Source organism: Calonectris borealis, chromosome 2, assembly GCF_964195595.1.
Source record: "Calonectris borealis chromosome 2, bCalBor7.hap1.2, whole genome shotgun sequence".
In the NCBI taxonomy this organism is placed as follows: Eukaryota; Metazoa; Chordata; class Aves; order Procellariiformes; family Procellariidae; genus Calonectris; species Calonectris borealis.
In genome coordinates, this window is record NC_134313.1 from 22,757,566 (window position 1) to 22,775,146 (window position 17,581).

Below are 17,581 nucleotides of genomic sequence, written 5' to 3' on the forward strand. Positions count from 1 at the left end.
CATTTGGTGGAAGTGAGCGGGCCAATTCACACCTCCATAAATGTGCCTATTTCCACTATCTAACTTCTTGGAAATCTGTTTGCTCTTCTGAATTGCTGTGAACTTGCATCTAAAACATGAAGGTTCAGAGTGCAATGGGACACCAAATTTGGGGTTATTTGACCCTGAGATAAACAAATAAAGTATCATGAATTTTATAGACATTTCCAATTTCTTGCAAAGTGCTCCGATTGAAATGATGATTCTGCTGCACTGGGGTACATGTGTGTGGTGGACAGAGGGGCAGGATGGGTGTATCTGTGCGTGTTTGAGAAGAAAAGCAGGATGTAGTTCAAATTCCATGTTATGAAAAAGAGTGAGATAAAGCTGAAGGATGCAGGACTTCTCTTGCATGCTTAGAGCTACTGTAATGTAATAGAACTTGGAATTTTGTGACCCGTACAATGTGAGACTTTTTCTTACTGGCTTTATTGAGCGTAGGCATAGAAATTGCACTTAGGGTCATACAAACAGCCTTTATTGTACACCATGGCATCTACAAGTCATTGTGATCTTTTAATTTCTGTAACAAATACTCCCCTTGCAAAAAGCCAAAACCAGAATTCATATACTAAATTAGCTGTGTGTCTGCTTTAACACATTTAAAGTTTTCCAGTGGTAATTTGTGTGTCTCAGGGATGTAGTTTGACAGCAGGGAAATGATATACTTAAGTGTTCTGAAACAAACTTTGTTCTGCCCTCTTAGGCTGATGTTACATATGCTGTGGCTATCTTGAAAGTGTCCTGTACTCTGCTGAATTGCAGCTGCCTAAACTGGCTGTCAAGTCAAATGCTTATTCAGCTCTACAGAAAGGATTTCTTTGCTTCATTTTGCAATTGTGGAGTCATAGTACTATCCAACACTCTTGTTTCTAGTTCCTGATAGTAGGAGATTGTGTTTATCTTTTCTATCTACTGGGATCCCCCTGGCAAGAGACTCCAGTACCCTGCAGTGCTGTGCAACGTGAAAAGAAGTATTTTGGCTGTCAGATGTGCACTTCTTTTCCTTGCATATAAAGGTGACGGTGTTAACTCTCTTTATATTGCAATTACTGTTTTACGACTGTTTTCACATAAGCTCTCCTGTCTCTATAGCTACCTCCAGCACAATTAATGTAATTCAGACTTTCCCAAATGCTTCCCAAAGTTTCCACTTTGGGAGAGGGACAAGCCTTTACCTTTAGTGTTCAGAATTTTGAACTTTGTTCTGAGTGATTTGGAGGAGAGAGGGAAGGTGAGACACGATGAGGAGTTTTAGCACAGGATAGCTGTAAGTCAAAGTTCTGTTTCACTTGGTTTTACTATCCTGTTGATCTGCAGTGGTTCTTTAATACTGATAGCTTTGTCACTTATTGGCATTACTCAAGTTTATCCATTCTTTCCTTTGTGCTTCCCACCACCTGGGTAGATCTGTTCATGGGAAACAGAAAGCCATCATATTTGCTTTCTTCAAACCCTCTTGACTCTGCTGTGGTTCCTATAAAGCACTGCCATCTGATTATGTTTTGGCACCTGGTGGACTGGGATTTCCAATTGTTCTATCTATTGTGCTTTTTTTATTGTCCTTTCCTTTACCTGAAAAAATGTAACATACACAGTTTTCACAAAGCCGTGAGCTCTGTGGAGCAAGAGTTGTTTTTCTTGTTTGTACAGTTCCTGACACAATAAAGCTATAATAATGATAAATGCTTATTTGTGCTGTTATGAAAAAATGCAGTAGTATGTTACTGTGTTTTACAGATATCATAAGCCAAGTAAAGATGACTAAACTTTTTGCAAATTTATGTTTAAGACACTGCATAGTGTCTGAAATACAAAGTGTTAAACTCTTTTACAGGTGTACTCATGCTAATGTGCGAGGTACAGCACCAGCATCATTCTTGCAGGACAAGAATCACAGGATTAATAGCAGATAACACGGAAGGGGGAAAAAAGAAAAGATCTGCTTTCCAAAGAGTGGGGAAAAAAATACTAGTTTGGATCTTAGAGATTTACACCTGTTTCTCTATTGTTTTTTAATTATATAAATACATATAGACTACTTCTAGACTTCTTAAAATATCTGTGGGACTTCCTGAAGTTTCCTATTTTAGAATCAACGACTTGAATCAATGCAGTAGCTGTAGCAGAGTTTTCTTGAAGTGTACACAGGTCTTGCATAAAACACTGGAGAGAAAATAAGTTTTACTGGATTATAAATTTTACTGGATATTTCTCTTATCATTTGTTTGCTTTGATGAAACTAATTTGTTTGAACAAAAGAATGTAAAAGTAGCAAGGCTGCCATGCACACAATTGTTACGTGGGTGCTGAGTGTACTCATGCAAGTATGGGTGCACACATGTTCGTACCAGGAGTATGCCTTGGCTATTTTAAGATCTGATTCTTAATTAAATAAGTTCTTAATCTGAGTAAAATCAATTTCATATCTTGCAGGCAATCTGTCTTCTATTAATGTCTGTCTTTTTTGAATAGAAGCAATTCATGGTGCATTTTGAGGAATGCAGTATGTTATGACTGGCAAGTTATAGCAAGTTCATCTCTTATTCTTCCTAAGTCCTGAGGATATTTAATAAACAGCATAGTTTAGGCAAGTCTAGAAAATTAGTGTGGCTAATTAATAGCCTTTGCTATTGTAGTGATTGAGATTTTGAAGCTAACAAATAACAGTAGAGAAAGAGCTATGTGGATTTAATAGTGAGGATGGAAGCATCTATGTGTTGTGGTTCCCTTGAAACTCAGTGACATCTCCACTTCTGTCTGCTATAACTGGAGCAGATCAAATTATTCAGAGTAAATAATGAAATTAATTTTGCATGTGGGTGTTTGCTTGAGATTAACAAAAAGCTTTGTTTTACAGATGTTGAAGGCAAGAAGTACATCGCCTTGGGAGTTCTTCCCTCCTTTGGCTGTGCTTTTTACTGTGTTATTGCAGTCCGTATGAATGGTGGCGTGCTGAGTTACGCTGTGCAAGGTTACTTCTACACTTTAATTAGTTCAGTGAAGCATTAATAAGGGACAGAGACTCTGTCCTGTATTGTTGGAAGATGGCTGGGCAGACTGCATGACATTTTGTGTAAGTTCAGTTTCAGTCTGAATAGGTGCTAGGGGTCTAAAAACTCCGGTTGCCAGACTTTGCGTAAACAAGTCTGCACAAGTATTTGCAAGGTCTGTGGTTTCTGTGAACTTTTTTTGTAAATTAAAGAAAATGAGCTTTCTTGGGAACTCTGCAGTGCTTTTTAATTCTATCAGAAAGAAACCAAAACACATTAAAGAGTATAAAAGGTTGTCAAAATCAAAGTTTTATTTCTAGTAATAAGTAGCGAGAAGGGAAGAAAACACAGTTTTATCTTTCAGATGAGGATGTTTTTCCTAGATGCAATAAACATGCTGTGCTTTTATGATTTTTATATTTGATGGATGTGCAAGATGTGTATGTAAATATACTGCTGCTTCACCACCCTTTCCAGTAAATGGCTTGCATTCAATTCAGTTATGTCATTACAGTGAATGTGGCTGGGATGCTTTGCAGTTAATTCTAATTTATTGCTATTACCTTCATGAAGGCAGAGTTGAAGCTCAGTGGGTATATACTCTTAACTCCAGTATTCCCTGGTTTGCTCAAAGCCAGTGTTCCAGAAAGAATCTAGCAAATCTGGAAATTATGGTTAGATTTCTCAATCCCCTGCTTTTGTTCCAGTCAGAAGTATGAAATTTCCTCCTTGATTTCTGCCTGAATTGTAACATGTTAGCCCTTCTGTTGAATGAAGACTTAAAATAAATAGATTTTGTAGTTTTATTTTATGAATCCAGTGAGCTTTCTGGATTTTGAAACCATTATTCTCTGGATGTATCTTAGGTGATGATTATTTTTCTTTTTTTTCTTTCTAACATGACTAGTGTTTTTCTTTTTCTCTTCTGTTTTGAGTTGTTGATCACGTGAGATGTAGGCTCCTTAACAAAGATGCAGCAGTGGAGCAGTGTTTTCCTTCTCAAAAATCCTCGTGATTCTCCCCCACCCCCCAATATCAAGTACTCCTACACCACTTAAGTCTTTTTTGGAAAAAAATTAATTGTAAGTCTGAGTCATGCTGTCATCTAGAACTAGAAGCTTGGATGTTTTGAGGGTTCCTGGTAGGGATCCATGGGGTAATAGCAGATAATATTTTCATTTCTGCAAGCTTATAATACATTTATGATGGCTGCAGTTATTAGTTTATGAATAATGATTTTGTTTCTTCTGTTACCACTTTTTCAAGATGGAATGGAATCAAATCATTTGAAGAAAACAGGATAACCAGTGGTATTATATCTTAGGAATATATGACCTGAAGCCCTGCTTTTACCATCTAATTTCTGATGGAGACCTGAAATTTTCTGGTTGACTGTAGATGTTTTTTGGTGGTTTTTTTGTTTGGTGTTTTTTGTTTTGGTTTGGTTTTTTTTAAATATAATATACCAGCTGTATGTAGATTGTTGCTTACTGCCATTTGTTCCTGTAGTTACAAGGAATAAAGATGGGAAAGCAATCTAAACCTGCACAGAGCAAAAACAAAACCAGGTTTTTTACTGCAACAGCGATTTAAAGAAACTGTAGTAGATAAAGGTAGGAAGCATGTGAAGAGTATGAATCAAATCTGAAATGCTCTTCCCCTAAGCACTGTGCAGCCCACACATCGAAATTTTCCTCTAGTCTGGCACTTCTCAAATGTGAAATACTTTTAGTATCTGAAATGAAGTTTCAGAAGAAAAGAATAGTTACTACAGTTGAACATGTACAAAGGCCTTTGTTAAAATAACTGAGTTTTATTATTTTAAACATAGCTGTTTAAAATAGCTAGAAACTTTGGCTTTTTCTAGGCTTGTAAGTAATATGGCAGTGGAATGTTTTCAAATAGGAGGGCAAATTGTTAGGTTTGCATTAATGATAGAGTCTAATCCGTTAAGAATAGGCACCTAAGCCTTATAAAGGAGATAGTTAATTTATGGATGGGTAGGCAGTATAGTCTCTCTTGCCTTTCAACCTCCCCGTTTCTGGTCTACTCCCTTTTCCTCTGATTTCCTTATCTTTTTTTTTAAAGTTACTTGAGATTTAGCTGTAATTTAGAAGACTGTATTCACTGTTTGAACTGTTTATTTGGTTTTAGTAATCTGTTTCTTTCTACTCTCTCTCTAATCCGAAATGCTACACTAGATCACCACCTGAGAACATGTACAACTTGCAGGCAATGGTCAGTCAAGTGACTTCCTTTACACCTGGCTGAGCAGAAGTATAGGGTTTGACATGAATAGAACTACTTATGTGCTTAAAATCAGGAATCTTGTTGAAGCTGAGCCAGTGTCTCTGCTAGATTTCCAATTTCCACTGCTTGCTGCCAAGTATTAGAGCTGTCTATAAATAGTTTGTGGAATTTTTGAGTGAGAATAAAAACAAAAGTCAGGTTCTTTTCTGTCCCCACCTCTTCAAACTACAACCAAGAAGCTTTAACTGTTGTGGTTTTTTTTTTTCTGAAACTTTAACACAAAAATCCTTCTCTTAAGTCAATTTAGTTTAGTTATTAATTTAAAATTTTGTATTTTAATGACAATAGACTCAATTAAAAATTGTCTTGTGGGATTTACAGGTGTGACCAGATTTCTTTTTTCAACCTGCATCATTAAATCAGAGTTGCTGTAGTTACTACTCTAGCTTCTCTTTTGCAACCTAGGATAAAGGAACCTTGGGTTATCTTGCTAATTTGGTGTGCAAAGATCTCTTTCAAAAGTGTTTCCTGTTCTCTCTCTTGTGAGAGTCTCTCCTGCCCATACACCCAGAGAAAAGCTTTGTGCTGCATTAAACACAGCCGAGTACAGAACTGCTGGTTGCTTTGTATGTTTGATTGGCAATAAGGAAGAGCTGTTCCTTCCTATAGAACGGAGAAGCGGAGTGGAAAGTGACTGAGAAGCTACATCTATAGAGCAAGAATATGAGAGCTCACATTGTAGACTGCAGCATCTTCCAAATATTTACTTGATGTATCCCAGTGGTGCTGAGGGCTGTGTTTGGATACTCCAGCATCATCTGGCTGGCAGCATCTATGTCAAATTTGCGTTATGCTAGCATCTCGTTACTGTGTGTGGAATTTTGTAAATTTTCTTTTGTGTGTTGCAACAGCATTCACAATTGGTGTAATATTAGTGAATAATGTATGCAGCGCTTAATGAATCCAGAAGGAGAACTTGTGTTGCTCACACTAAATGACTGCAGAGGCTCTGAAGCTTATGCCTGAAGTCGAGGTGGAGCTTCCCTGACAGGACTGGAGCTGCGGTGAGCAGAGAGCACGCTTCTGGTGTTGGATAGCTGGAGGTGTCTCTGCATTGGCACATCCCATGGCCTGGCAGGAGCAGATTTGTGGAGTAAAACAAGTTAGGCTGAAAATGTAATGTGTGTGCCATATACATTTCTGAAGGTTTTTCTTTGGACCAGTTCTAGCGTGGTTCAGAGGACTGAGTACCCCTTACCAGCAGGAGCATGTCTTCCAGATTAGTGTCATCTGAAAGGAGTCCAGTTTGATGGTTCCAAGGCCACAGCATAATGTGAACCAAAGCACATGAAGTGGAGCAGATCAGGAGATTTAGAAGCATGCTCCTTATCTGAAATAAAATACTAATGTAGACAAATCCCAAGTTAGCATCATAAAATTATCAGGAATAAAGGATACTTTATGTTTTGGCAGAGAAGTTAATAAATCTGTTATGACCCGATCATTATATATCCTTCAAATTCAAAGCATTTATTTATGTAGTAAACTTTGATTTTTAGAGTACCTGTTTTAGTAGTCAATTTTTGAAGAACAAACGCAGACTTTTTTTGGTGGGGGGAATAATGTTACAATGCTAAAGAATGTAAAAGAAGTAGAATATTTTTCTTTGGAGATTTTTAAGTCAGTGTTATCAAGATTATAGGAATAAAGGTATGTGCTGCTGTTCACTCAAGTACTGATTAACTTTGGGTTTAGGCTCTGTACAGTGAATGTAGATTTGGAAACTTCGTGGCTGTGTTTTATTCACCAAGAGATGAATAAAAAACTGATTTTCAAAAGTATCATGCAGCTACATATCATTTAAAGTCCCTCTGTGAGGAGGAAAGGGCAGTATAAGAATGAGGGGGTGATAAAAAAACGCAGTGTTGGACAACAGGTTTTAAGTATACAGTGCAGACTTTTGGCAGCACCATACCCACTGTTTTTTACCCAAGAAATAATTTGCTAAGCACAAAATGGTAGATATGGTTGTTGTAAAAAGAAAAAATAAAAATCTAAAACCTACGTAAAACAATTCCATTTCAGAATTGATTCTCTAGTTCTTATCATAGTTTTCTAAATAAAACTACATCATAGTTGGTCTAAAATAAAAATGGTACCACATAAAAGAACAGCACTGAGTATTGTAAACAAATTCTGTACTTTATCTGTTTTTACAGTGAAATTTTATGTGCGTATTTTCTGCTTTTTTTATCATAAACACATTTAAATAAGCCACTATTTCAGTATAGTTTAATGTTAGTAATTTTTATTATTTCCTTAATTAAAGAAATTAATTATGCCGTTGTAGTATTTGAGTATACGCTTTCTCATTTCTCACAAACACTCACTTTCACTGTTTGAAATTTTAGATATATTTACTGTATCTTCTTTGTAGCAAATATTCTTCTGTTATAGGGATTTGGAATAAATCTTGTCACTGTTGCTCAGCTTGCCGTTAGAGAATTCTGACTGATGTCTGCACAGCAGTAAGGCTTTCTCTCAACATTTCTGTCTATTGCATGTGTAATTTTATATTAAAAGAAATGGTTATTTAATCCTTCCCTTACCTGAAGGATAATTTACATCTTGCTGCACAGCTTAATGCTATTTTACAAATGACCACCTGAAATTCCTATGACTCCAGTACTTAGCCCTAATGAAGTATGGAAGAGAATTGCATATAATTAGTTAACACCAAACTGTTGATTTAAAAATAAATAATACAAAATTTGTCAATAACTCTTGCAAAGATTCTTCAGCTAAACTGGACATTATTGATCAGTGAATGCATAAAAGTCAATACTGTCACTTCTCATGATGCTTTTTTAATTGCCTTTTATCATTAAATGTATGAACTTAGGCAAAAGCATGTGTTGCCCTTTGTCAAGGAAGTAAGCAGCAGTTGGGTGTAGGACAAAAAGTTCTGGTCAAAGATGCAATGCACCACATAAAAAAGAACAATAAAGACATGAAAATATGAGATGACCATGGATCATTAATCTTATCTTGAGTAGTTAATCCAAGTACATACTGGTGCACAAATGTGTTAATTTGATTTTATGCATATCTAATCAAAAGGAGTGATTGCAAACTAAGCCATCAGAAGGCAAGAAATAATAAAATGGTGTCACCTGTAAAAGCCGTGACTGATTCTGTAGGAATCTGGGAATGACATGCTGCTTCGCTTTGTTACTGAATATAGAGATGTAACACATGTTGCCTGGCTTCAATGGACTGCATACTCTGAGCTCTGCCGCACCTTAATTTGAAGCATTCCCTGTAGCAATAATACTCATGAACTGTTCTGGGAGGGTAAGTTTCAAATGCTTAGACTGCTCTTTTTTTTCCCCCCTTGCTATTTGCTCCATTTTCAGTGCCTTGTCTCTTGTAATGTTGAAGTTGCACATGTAGCTCTGTTGCTGTCTTCTGAGGAAGGCAAAGTCTGAATTTCTGTAATAAAGTTTAGCAGAACACATTTTGCACAGATAGAAGAGAAAGTGCAGGAGAAGCCATATTCTCAGAGACTTTTTTAGGTTATAAAGGATGAAAAAACAAGTCTAGTCCCTTTTGTACCCTTATGTTCATTTGAGATTATAGAAAGTGGTTTTTTCCCTCAGTTGCATAATCTCAGTTTACTGTGTACTACTCCTTCTGCAGTACAGGAGGGTTTGGCAGCAGTATGGCTATTTACCTAGAGATATGTTGTTACAGCATTAAATCCTTCCAGCTAATGCATTTAATTCTAAATGCACAGTAGTTTAACAAATATAAGTGCAAAGTGTTCAGGAGACGAGGAGGTTGTAAACGATGAGCCAAAAGACTGAGGAGGATCCCACCTAATTTTTTTAGCTCATTAACTGCATGTGACTTACATGTAAATAATTCAATATAGTATTTTGGGTTACATACGGAACAAATGTTTTTATCGTAGAATGGTTTGAGTTGGAAGGGACCTTTAAAGATCATCTAGTTTATCTGGAGGCGGGTGGTAGTACTTGTTTTTCTGTTGGTCTCCCACATGCTCTGCTCTGAGCTGTAACATCTTAACCTTAGATTAACTGTAGGTATGACATGTAGGCAGTTAGCCTTTGCACTTTTCTCCCACAGACTCGGCAGATGAGCATGACTGCAGTTCAGCCCAACACACGGTGTCTTCGGGTAGAGCTTGTTTCTGCACAACTGTGCTTAGATATTTGTGGGAAGTGCGGGGGTGGGATGGCCACTGGCTGGAACTGTCACAAAATGTGCTAGCAAAAGGGGGCATTTCCAAGAAGCGTGCTGGAATATTATGTAGGCATCATGGATGTTTCCAGCTCCCATATCTCTAGATCAAGAAAGATACCGCTATTTCTGGGCTAGGGCATCATAGGACCATAGGCTTTTTAGTGGGGTGATACGTAAGGCAGCACCAATTTGTTCATGGAAGTGTATAGTAAGATTCTTATTCTGGTGGCATCATCCACACTTGGTCAGTTAGAAGCAAAATTTGGTGAAGATTAATGCAAAGTAACTTCAGCTGACGAGGCAGTGTAAACAAGTTAAGCTTACTCTTTGTAAGGTACAGAGTAGACAGGAATTTTGGGAGTAGGATGAAGAAAGGAAGTTTGGTCATAAAGTACATTGTCTAAAGTAAAGCAAGTAGAACACGTACCATGATAAGGCTGTTTGGAAACGCATGATATACAGGAAGTGTTGTTGATCTCTTGTCCCTGATAATTGTGGTTCAAGAGAAATATCGTGTCCAGTCTGCTTATGTAGCATTCATTATGCAGCACAGTACCTTTTAACTCAAGGTAGCTTAGAAAAAGCTCTCTTCATAGCCATTCAGTTACAGCAGTTCCTCAACTTACACAGTTCTATGTATAGGGGGGTTGTTTTATATTTGGCTGTTAAAAGTAACGGCAGAGGCTTAATCTTGATATAGAAGAATTTAGCTTCAATGGAGATATGTGTTGTCCTGGTTTTGGCTGGGATGGAGTTGATTTTCTTCCTATTAACGGGTATAGTGCTGTGTTTTGGATGTAGTGTGAGAATAATGTTGATGACACGCTGATGTTTTGGTTGTTGCTAGGTATTGTTTATGCTAGTCAAGGACTTTTCATCTTCCCATGCCCTGCCAGATGTGCAGGGGGCTGGGAGGCTGGCCCAGCTGGCCAATAGGCTATTCCATACCATATGACGTTATGCTCAGCATATAAGGCTGGGTGAAGAAGAAGGAGGGGGGGCGTTCGGAGTGATGGCGTGTGTCTTCCCAAGTAACCGTTACGCATGATGGAGCCCTGCTTTCCTGGCGATGGCTGAACACCTGCCTGCCGATGGGAAGTGGTGAATGAATTCCTTGTTTTGCTTTGCTTGCGTGCACGGCTTTTGCTTTCCCTATTAAACTGTCTTTATCTCAACCCACGAGTTTTTCTCACTTTTACCCTTCTGATTCTCTCCCCCATCCCACCCGGCGGGGGGGTGAGCGAGCGGCTGCGTGCTATTTGGCTGCTGCCAGGTTAAACCACGACATGTGTGCATGATTATTTTTTGTGGACAGTAACTACCTGGTCTAACAGCAAAAATAAAGGTAACTTAAATGTGGTGTTTGCCACTATGGATTTTTTTTTTTTTTCCTTTTCCTTTCAACAGTCAAGTTAATTTCTCTGTAAAACACAATCTGGATTTAACTGAGTCCCAAGACACATGATGTTCTTCTAAACTGAAGTTATAAAATTCAATTTTACAATCACAGTGGACAAAGTCACATGTACTCAATTTTTTGGGTGCACTTTTACAATGTTTATCACTTCACTGTGTGTTTGTATTACTAGTTTTAGTCAAATTGAAATTAAAATGGGGTTTTCATTTAAGAGTCATTATTTGCTATCTCAAGTATATCAGTATTTAGGTAAACTTCTTGTTCTTTGTCTGAAACCTCCAAGTTCATGTATCTGGAATGCAGAAGCTTGTCTTGTTTAATCTGAATGTTTTGACTAAGAGAGATGCTTAATTATTGGGGGGCGGGGGGAATCTCTTTGGCTATCCTTTTTGAAAACTGCATGAATATAAGTAAAACTTAAAGGAGAAGCTTATTTCAGGACTGTAGGCAGTTTTATGCTCTGAAGTTATATGCAGATAATCCTTTGAGTCTGATATTCTTCCCATTTTGAGAGCGAGCTGTGCTGCGGAGGCTATGGGGAAGGAGGGACGTAGGGGGGTAACATCCTAAAATGAAGGCTGCTGCGTTGTGGTTAGCCTCCACGTTAGTCTGAGCATCACTGCTACTGTCTGGGTTTCAAATATATAGAACTTGGCAGCTATTTTTTCCAAACATGTCAAGTTTTTCAAGTGTGAAAGCATTGTTTTTTCCACACTTCACCCTTATAATTTTCTGCAGTTTGGTTGGAGTGTTTGCTGCTGCGACGTTTTCCGTGTTGCCAGCTCCACTCCCCTGGCCTGTGTTTATTTTCCTATCTGTGATGAGACTCAGAAGATGTTAGTGAGTCAAATACTTTCCAAGGCTATGGTTTTTATCTTCTACGTAGTTTTGTTCTCCTCTCCAGACTCCATATAGGAGTGTAGGGCTCATGGCTCTTTGACCAGGATGTTTGGAAGTGATGTTGTGAGGGTGTTGGGTTTTTCAGGGTGGGGTGGGGCTTGTTCAATGTAGTTTCATATAGACTGATAGGGGAGAAATGCCCCAACAGTTGAAAAACCTGAAGGCAAACCTAGTGTCTTCTTGCCTGCTTCTGTAGTCAGTCAGCAGTGAGACACAGATCAAAAGGAATTAATTCAAGTATTCGTGGAACTACTTCTTGGCTGTTTCTGCCTGTCCTAAGACAAGACAGCATCTCAGCTCGGAAGATTTGAGTGGGATAGAAAAAACTGACGAAGGTCAAAGGGACTGGCTTTGTGCTGTGAAAATAAAATAAAATTTTATGGATGAGTCCATCAGAATCAGGGACCAACTTTGACCATAACCATACTTAGAACATTTAAGAGATTTTTAAAGTTATTCAAGTCAGAAGGGCACCTCAGAAATTAAAGATTGTTCCTTACTGTAAACACACTCTTTATAGAGTCTAACTCATTTAATAACCAATTGGCTGATTTTTTCTTTTTTTTATTGCAGTCAAGGAATCTTTAGAGATATTACCAGCAGTGGCGGCAACAAACTCATGTGACTTAAATAGAAAGCCATTAAAAGTACTTTCCATACTTTGTTTAACCTATAGGTTGCCAGTAGTTTAACGTATCTTGTATCCTATTTACCAAAGATTCTATTTTGATTTTTGTTTTTTTTTTTAAGAAAAAAACATAGTAAACACGTGTTTTTATCTTGAGCCTTGTCCATTTGAATTTTTTAACTGAAATGCAATTGGTGACCATATCTTAAGCTGCAGGACTAAAGTTGACATATATTTAATACCACTTAAAATAACTGGTCCATTTGTCCTAAGTATTTATAAAGGGATATGGAAGAGATGGGTATAGTCCTGGTTACACAAGTGAGTTCTTGTTTTTTTTAAGAAGTCACCAAAAAAAGAAAAAGTGATGGAAGGTGTCAGTTTTTGAAAAACAAACTTGGTTTCTCGCAGGCAGAATGGATTTGTGCAGGAGCTTCTTGGTGTGTGTCTTCCAGTGCTTTGCTGTCATACGTACTTAACCAGCTCCTGTAACTGATGTGGGCAAACTTTGTGTCAGGTTTTGTTAGGTGGCACCTGTTTCAGTTTTAAACTTCAGATTCAAATGGGAATGAATACTAAATATTTCTTTAAAACATCAAGGAATATGAAAGCTTACTGGTGACCTAAGAAGTTTTTTTTTTATACACTTATACTCTGCTGTATTAAATAGATAGACTAACAGGAATTTCAAAGATAATTATGTTCCCATATCTTCATGGAAATTACTGATCTGTTATCTGAGATATTATTATTATAGTGGGCTCAGTTTATATGGAACCATGTGACATAATTGTTGAGATCATATAAGGATCATTGCCTAAAAATTTCATAAAGATGTCAGCAGTTAGTAATGCTTAAATGGCATCTGAACACACTCTATTTCAGTGACAATAAAAAAGGAAGTAATAATCTGAGAAGTTTCTAAGTTTCATCTTTCATGTAATGAAGGATTATTGGGAAGGAAATAATTTTAAAAAAACCACTGATACTTAAAAAACCCCTGATATTATAGTACTTGGATCTGAGTTGAGGCTTCATCATCACACATTAGTGCTTCTTCTGACTAATCACTGAAGTTAGTTTGACAATAAATGTGACATCACTTTATGTCAAGAGATTAATTATTAGATCATAAAGCATAGTTAAATGGAAAATATTAAAGTGTTCCATTTTGGATATTGACTTAAGTTTTCTTCTTAATGTAAACCATTAATTCTAAGTCAATGTGTATGGGATTTGGATGTGAGTTCCCGTTTTAGTATGCTGCTCGTTATTACTGATTTATAGTTTTTGTCCATTTTTTATATATACATTGCTTTTCTTTCCATCACTTCAGTGTTATGTCAGTATTTTCATGTTTTGTCATTGTATTTTTGTCAGAACTGATATAATTAAAATTCTGGAGGTTTTGTTTTCCTGGTGTTTATATATAGGCAGCTTGTCTGTAATTCAGATTCTGGGACTATCAATGGTGTGCCCAGATATTGACTGTCTTCAACGTAATTACTTCAGGGTTTTTGATGTTTCTAAATGTTGGTGGATTCCTTCTTTTTTTGTCATGCTGTTCAATAACAACTACAGATATAGTTGTATGTGCTAATAACCCCTTTTTGGAAATTCAAACCCGGTGAATAATCCCTACTGTAATTTGAAAGATGAAGAACCAGTAAGTGATTTTTAGCTTAAAACAAGAGGTCTTGAAATGTGTTAATGTTTTCCTTATGTTGATGGAAATAATAGAAAACAAGACAATCAGAAATGTACTTCTGTGGAATCAGTTACGGGTAAAATCACTTTACAGCAAAAATTTTGTAAATTTAGAGCTGAGTGTTACGGAAGACATGAAATCAGAGCGGCAAACATTCCTTAGCACGTCGGTTTGTATGCAAAATGGAGAAATTATTTGGAGAATAGCTTTTTAAAACTTACAGGTATTTTATTTTTGAGAACAGTTTAGTTGGAAAATAGTTGCTCACTAATACAGTATTTGAAATAGTTTTTGTTTTAAAATATTTCTGTCTTTTGAATGTTGAGGGGAATTGTTAGAGTGTGGAATTTTTTTTTAAATTGAGACAAAGCAACTTGGTATGTAAATATATGCAGTGAAATTAGTACATTAAAAATGGGGGCAGGGAACGTGTCACTTTTAAGATCCCAAGAATTTTTTTTTTTTTTTGGAAGAAAAATTAGACTTGGTATTTTTCTACAAATTCTGATCTTCAGGTTTCTAACTGCATTGTGTCTTTAGGAAGTAAAAAAATATGTCTTTGTGCATTTGGTGTCAACCCTGGGAGCAATTTCTGAAACATTTTATTTGTAACCACTGCAATGGAGGAGCATTAGGGTGCTTGCTTAGGCGTGTATGTTCTAAGTAAACTCTAACAGTCTTTAAGCTTGGCATAAAAGGAATTTGAGTTTTCTTCATGTATTTAAGGTTCTTGTTACCCAAACACATCACACTTACATTGCAGTGCTGGTAGAACAACTGATTTCACACGTATGAAAATCTGCGTAACATGGCAGATCTTCATTATTACAAAACTTTGAGGGATTAAGAGTTGTGGTTTTAAAATTTGCTTAGTGATGTATTTTAAATTTTAGATCACTGCCTATACTCAAAGCAGCTTATTTATGAAAGTAGCTCTCTCCTCCCAAAATGCCTGAAAGATTTTATTAAAAATTTGTTGTGAAGGTTAAAAGAAAAGGCGTTGAATAAAGGCGAGGAGGACGAGAGCTGTTCAGTGGGGGCAATGTGCACAAATACCACTTGATCTGTCACATCATGTAACCACCCATCAGCAAATGTATTCGCTTTAGCAGACTTATTTTACTCCGGAGGAGTACAAAGTAGTATGAGATTTGGAGGAATAACTTTTTTTCCTTTAACTCTTGCTGACCACATGGGTCTCGTTGTTCATCTTCGCAAGTATACTTAGTTTTAATGAACATTGATGGGGAGTTACTCTTGAAGGTAGCTAGTTCCTTGCTAGATCTGAAACATCTTTCTGGATAAACAGTATAGGCTGCAATTCATTATGAAATAGATGGATGTCTTCCCCCGGATGTCTTTATTTGCATAGCATTTACTTAGAAATCTTGATCCAGGAGGAGATGGGGAAGATGCATCGAAATAAACCTGTCTTGAAAAGAAAATAACATTTGATGCAAAATCATGCAAAATCTACCATCTAAAATGCCTGAAGTTTCTCAAAACTCTTTGCTACTATCAGTCTCTTGTTCCTTAACTTTCTAGTATATTCCATTGTTCCTAGTGCACTAATGATGTTGTTTTTTATTTTCATTGTATAGTAACTTTTCTCTAGTTTTTCTCTAAGTTTTATTATAAAATGTATGTAGGACCTTTAATGTTTAATATTAATTAAAATAATTTCAGTTTTGTTCTTTCTGTTCTGTAAAAGGGTATCTGAAGAATTTTTACAAATTTTATCTTGGAAATTAGCTTATTCATTATGTTTAATTTTAGGAAATGGTGCTCTTGCAGAACATTCTGAAAATGTGCATATTTCAGGAGTGTCAACGGGTAAGTCATTTTTTGTAATGTTTAAATTTCATGCATGACTTAAATAGTAAATATTGAAAGCCACCTGGTATCTTATGAAGAGATATTTGGCTATAAAAATTATTACTGCCTTTTGCAGCATGTAATAAGGAATGAAGCAACTGGAACATGGAAAAATTCTCATAAGATAAAATTGATACCTGCATGCTCATGAACAGATTATGCCTTTCTAAGTGGACTGCTTAATTATTTTTCCATACAAACATTGAACTAAGAGAAAAGTTGGTTTAAGTTGAATTGATATTTTCTTTTCACAGTAAAGTTTTTGTGAAATGAAATTTATTGAAATGCAATTTTGGACACTGCTACTATCAAATAATATACATCCAGGAGTTCTGCGTTTCACCTGATTAGATTGAAGCAGGAACTGAAAGTACTGTACACTTGACTGCACAGTTTCCTTAATACAAGAAAAAAAGAATTTTAGAACTCATGAAACTGAGAAACTGATGAGATGCTGGGAGAATATTGGGTATAACAGCAGCGCATGTTGCTCAAAGGTTGCTACGTTCTCTTCCAGTAAGTCGATCTTAGGCCTCTTCTGGGCAGCAGCCACCGTTGGGACTATTCTGTGTTAGTGACGTGACTGTATGTCCATTGAGGCATTAGGCGATACCAGCGTACAGTCTTTGTTCTTCAGATGTTAAGCAGTGTCGGCTAAGCTGCTGGTCGTGTTCTATGATACAGATACTCAGCATATGTGCAAATGGGGAGACAAACACTCTTCTTCAGTGGGTAGAAGAATACAAGCCTCATTCTTTCCATAGGGAAGCTGCCACTAATCCCTGGAAATCAAACTGATTTTCACACCCTTCTCCTGAAATAAGAGTCAAAATGCAAACTCGTCCTTTTTGACAACAGCTTGCACATCTTGCTGTATTTATCCTTGCACTATCGCTTCAAATGTTACGTTGCTACTTGTGCATACAGTTAAATTTTTGGATAAATGTATGGTCAATGGATGGTCTCTGTTACACCATGCTACCTTCTTTTTCCATTCCATTGTTTGCCACTCAAACACTGTCAAAAGTCTAATTATAGAAGATCTTTGCTATCGATTCTTGTGCTGCATCATGAAGAATGTTGTTGCTTTTCAACAACATTAATGCACCAATTATCATATATAGTACATTTATGGTACACTATAAATAATAAATAACAGCACAGGTACTTGCCACGGTTGGAAAAATTGTTGCTGGCATTGAATTGTACAAGATACACAGACAGCCTAAAACCTAGCTGTGCAGCTTTCAGGATATGCTTTAACAACCCTTCACCCCTTTGTTTACTGCAACAGTCATGTCACAGGTCGCAATACAGGGAGAAAAGCATCTGCTGGGCAAGAGGTGAATGGAATTTTTGATTCTGCTTTCAGTACTTTGGCCAGCATGCTTGAATAGGCAGTGCCAAGAAGAGGAGAACACAATGTACTTTCTACGCAAGATAACAGCAGCTGGTAGACAGACCTTTAACTACTGAGAAGAAAGATCTAGTGAGGACTTCCATTT

The 17,581-nt window shown here is 36.8% G+C and overlaps 1 protein-coding gene across 2 annotated transcripts in view; it reads left to right on the top strand.

Annotated features, from left to right (window-relative positions):
* Nucleotides 1-17,581, top strand: part of LRP12 (LDL receptor related protein 12) — a 52,904-nt gene that overhangs the window by 13,977 nt on the left and 21,346 nt on the right. The window contains exon 2 of one of the 2 annotated variants that reach the window (XM_075141293.1): nucleotides 15,978-16,034. The exons of the other annotated variant lie outside the window; for it this stretch is intronic. Coding sequence (XP_074997394.1) covers nucleotides 15,978-16,034 — 57 coding nt within the window. The remainder of the gene's footprint in view (nucleotides 1-15,977; nucleotides 16,035-17,581) is intronic. 2 annotated transcript variants of the gene reach the window in all.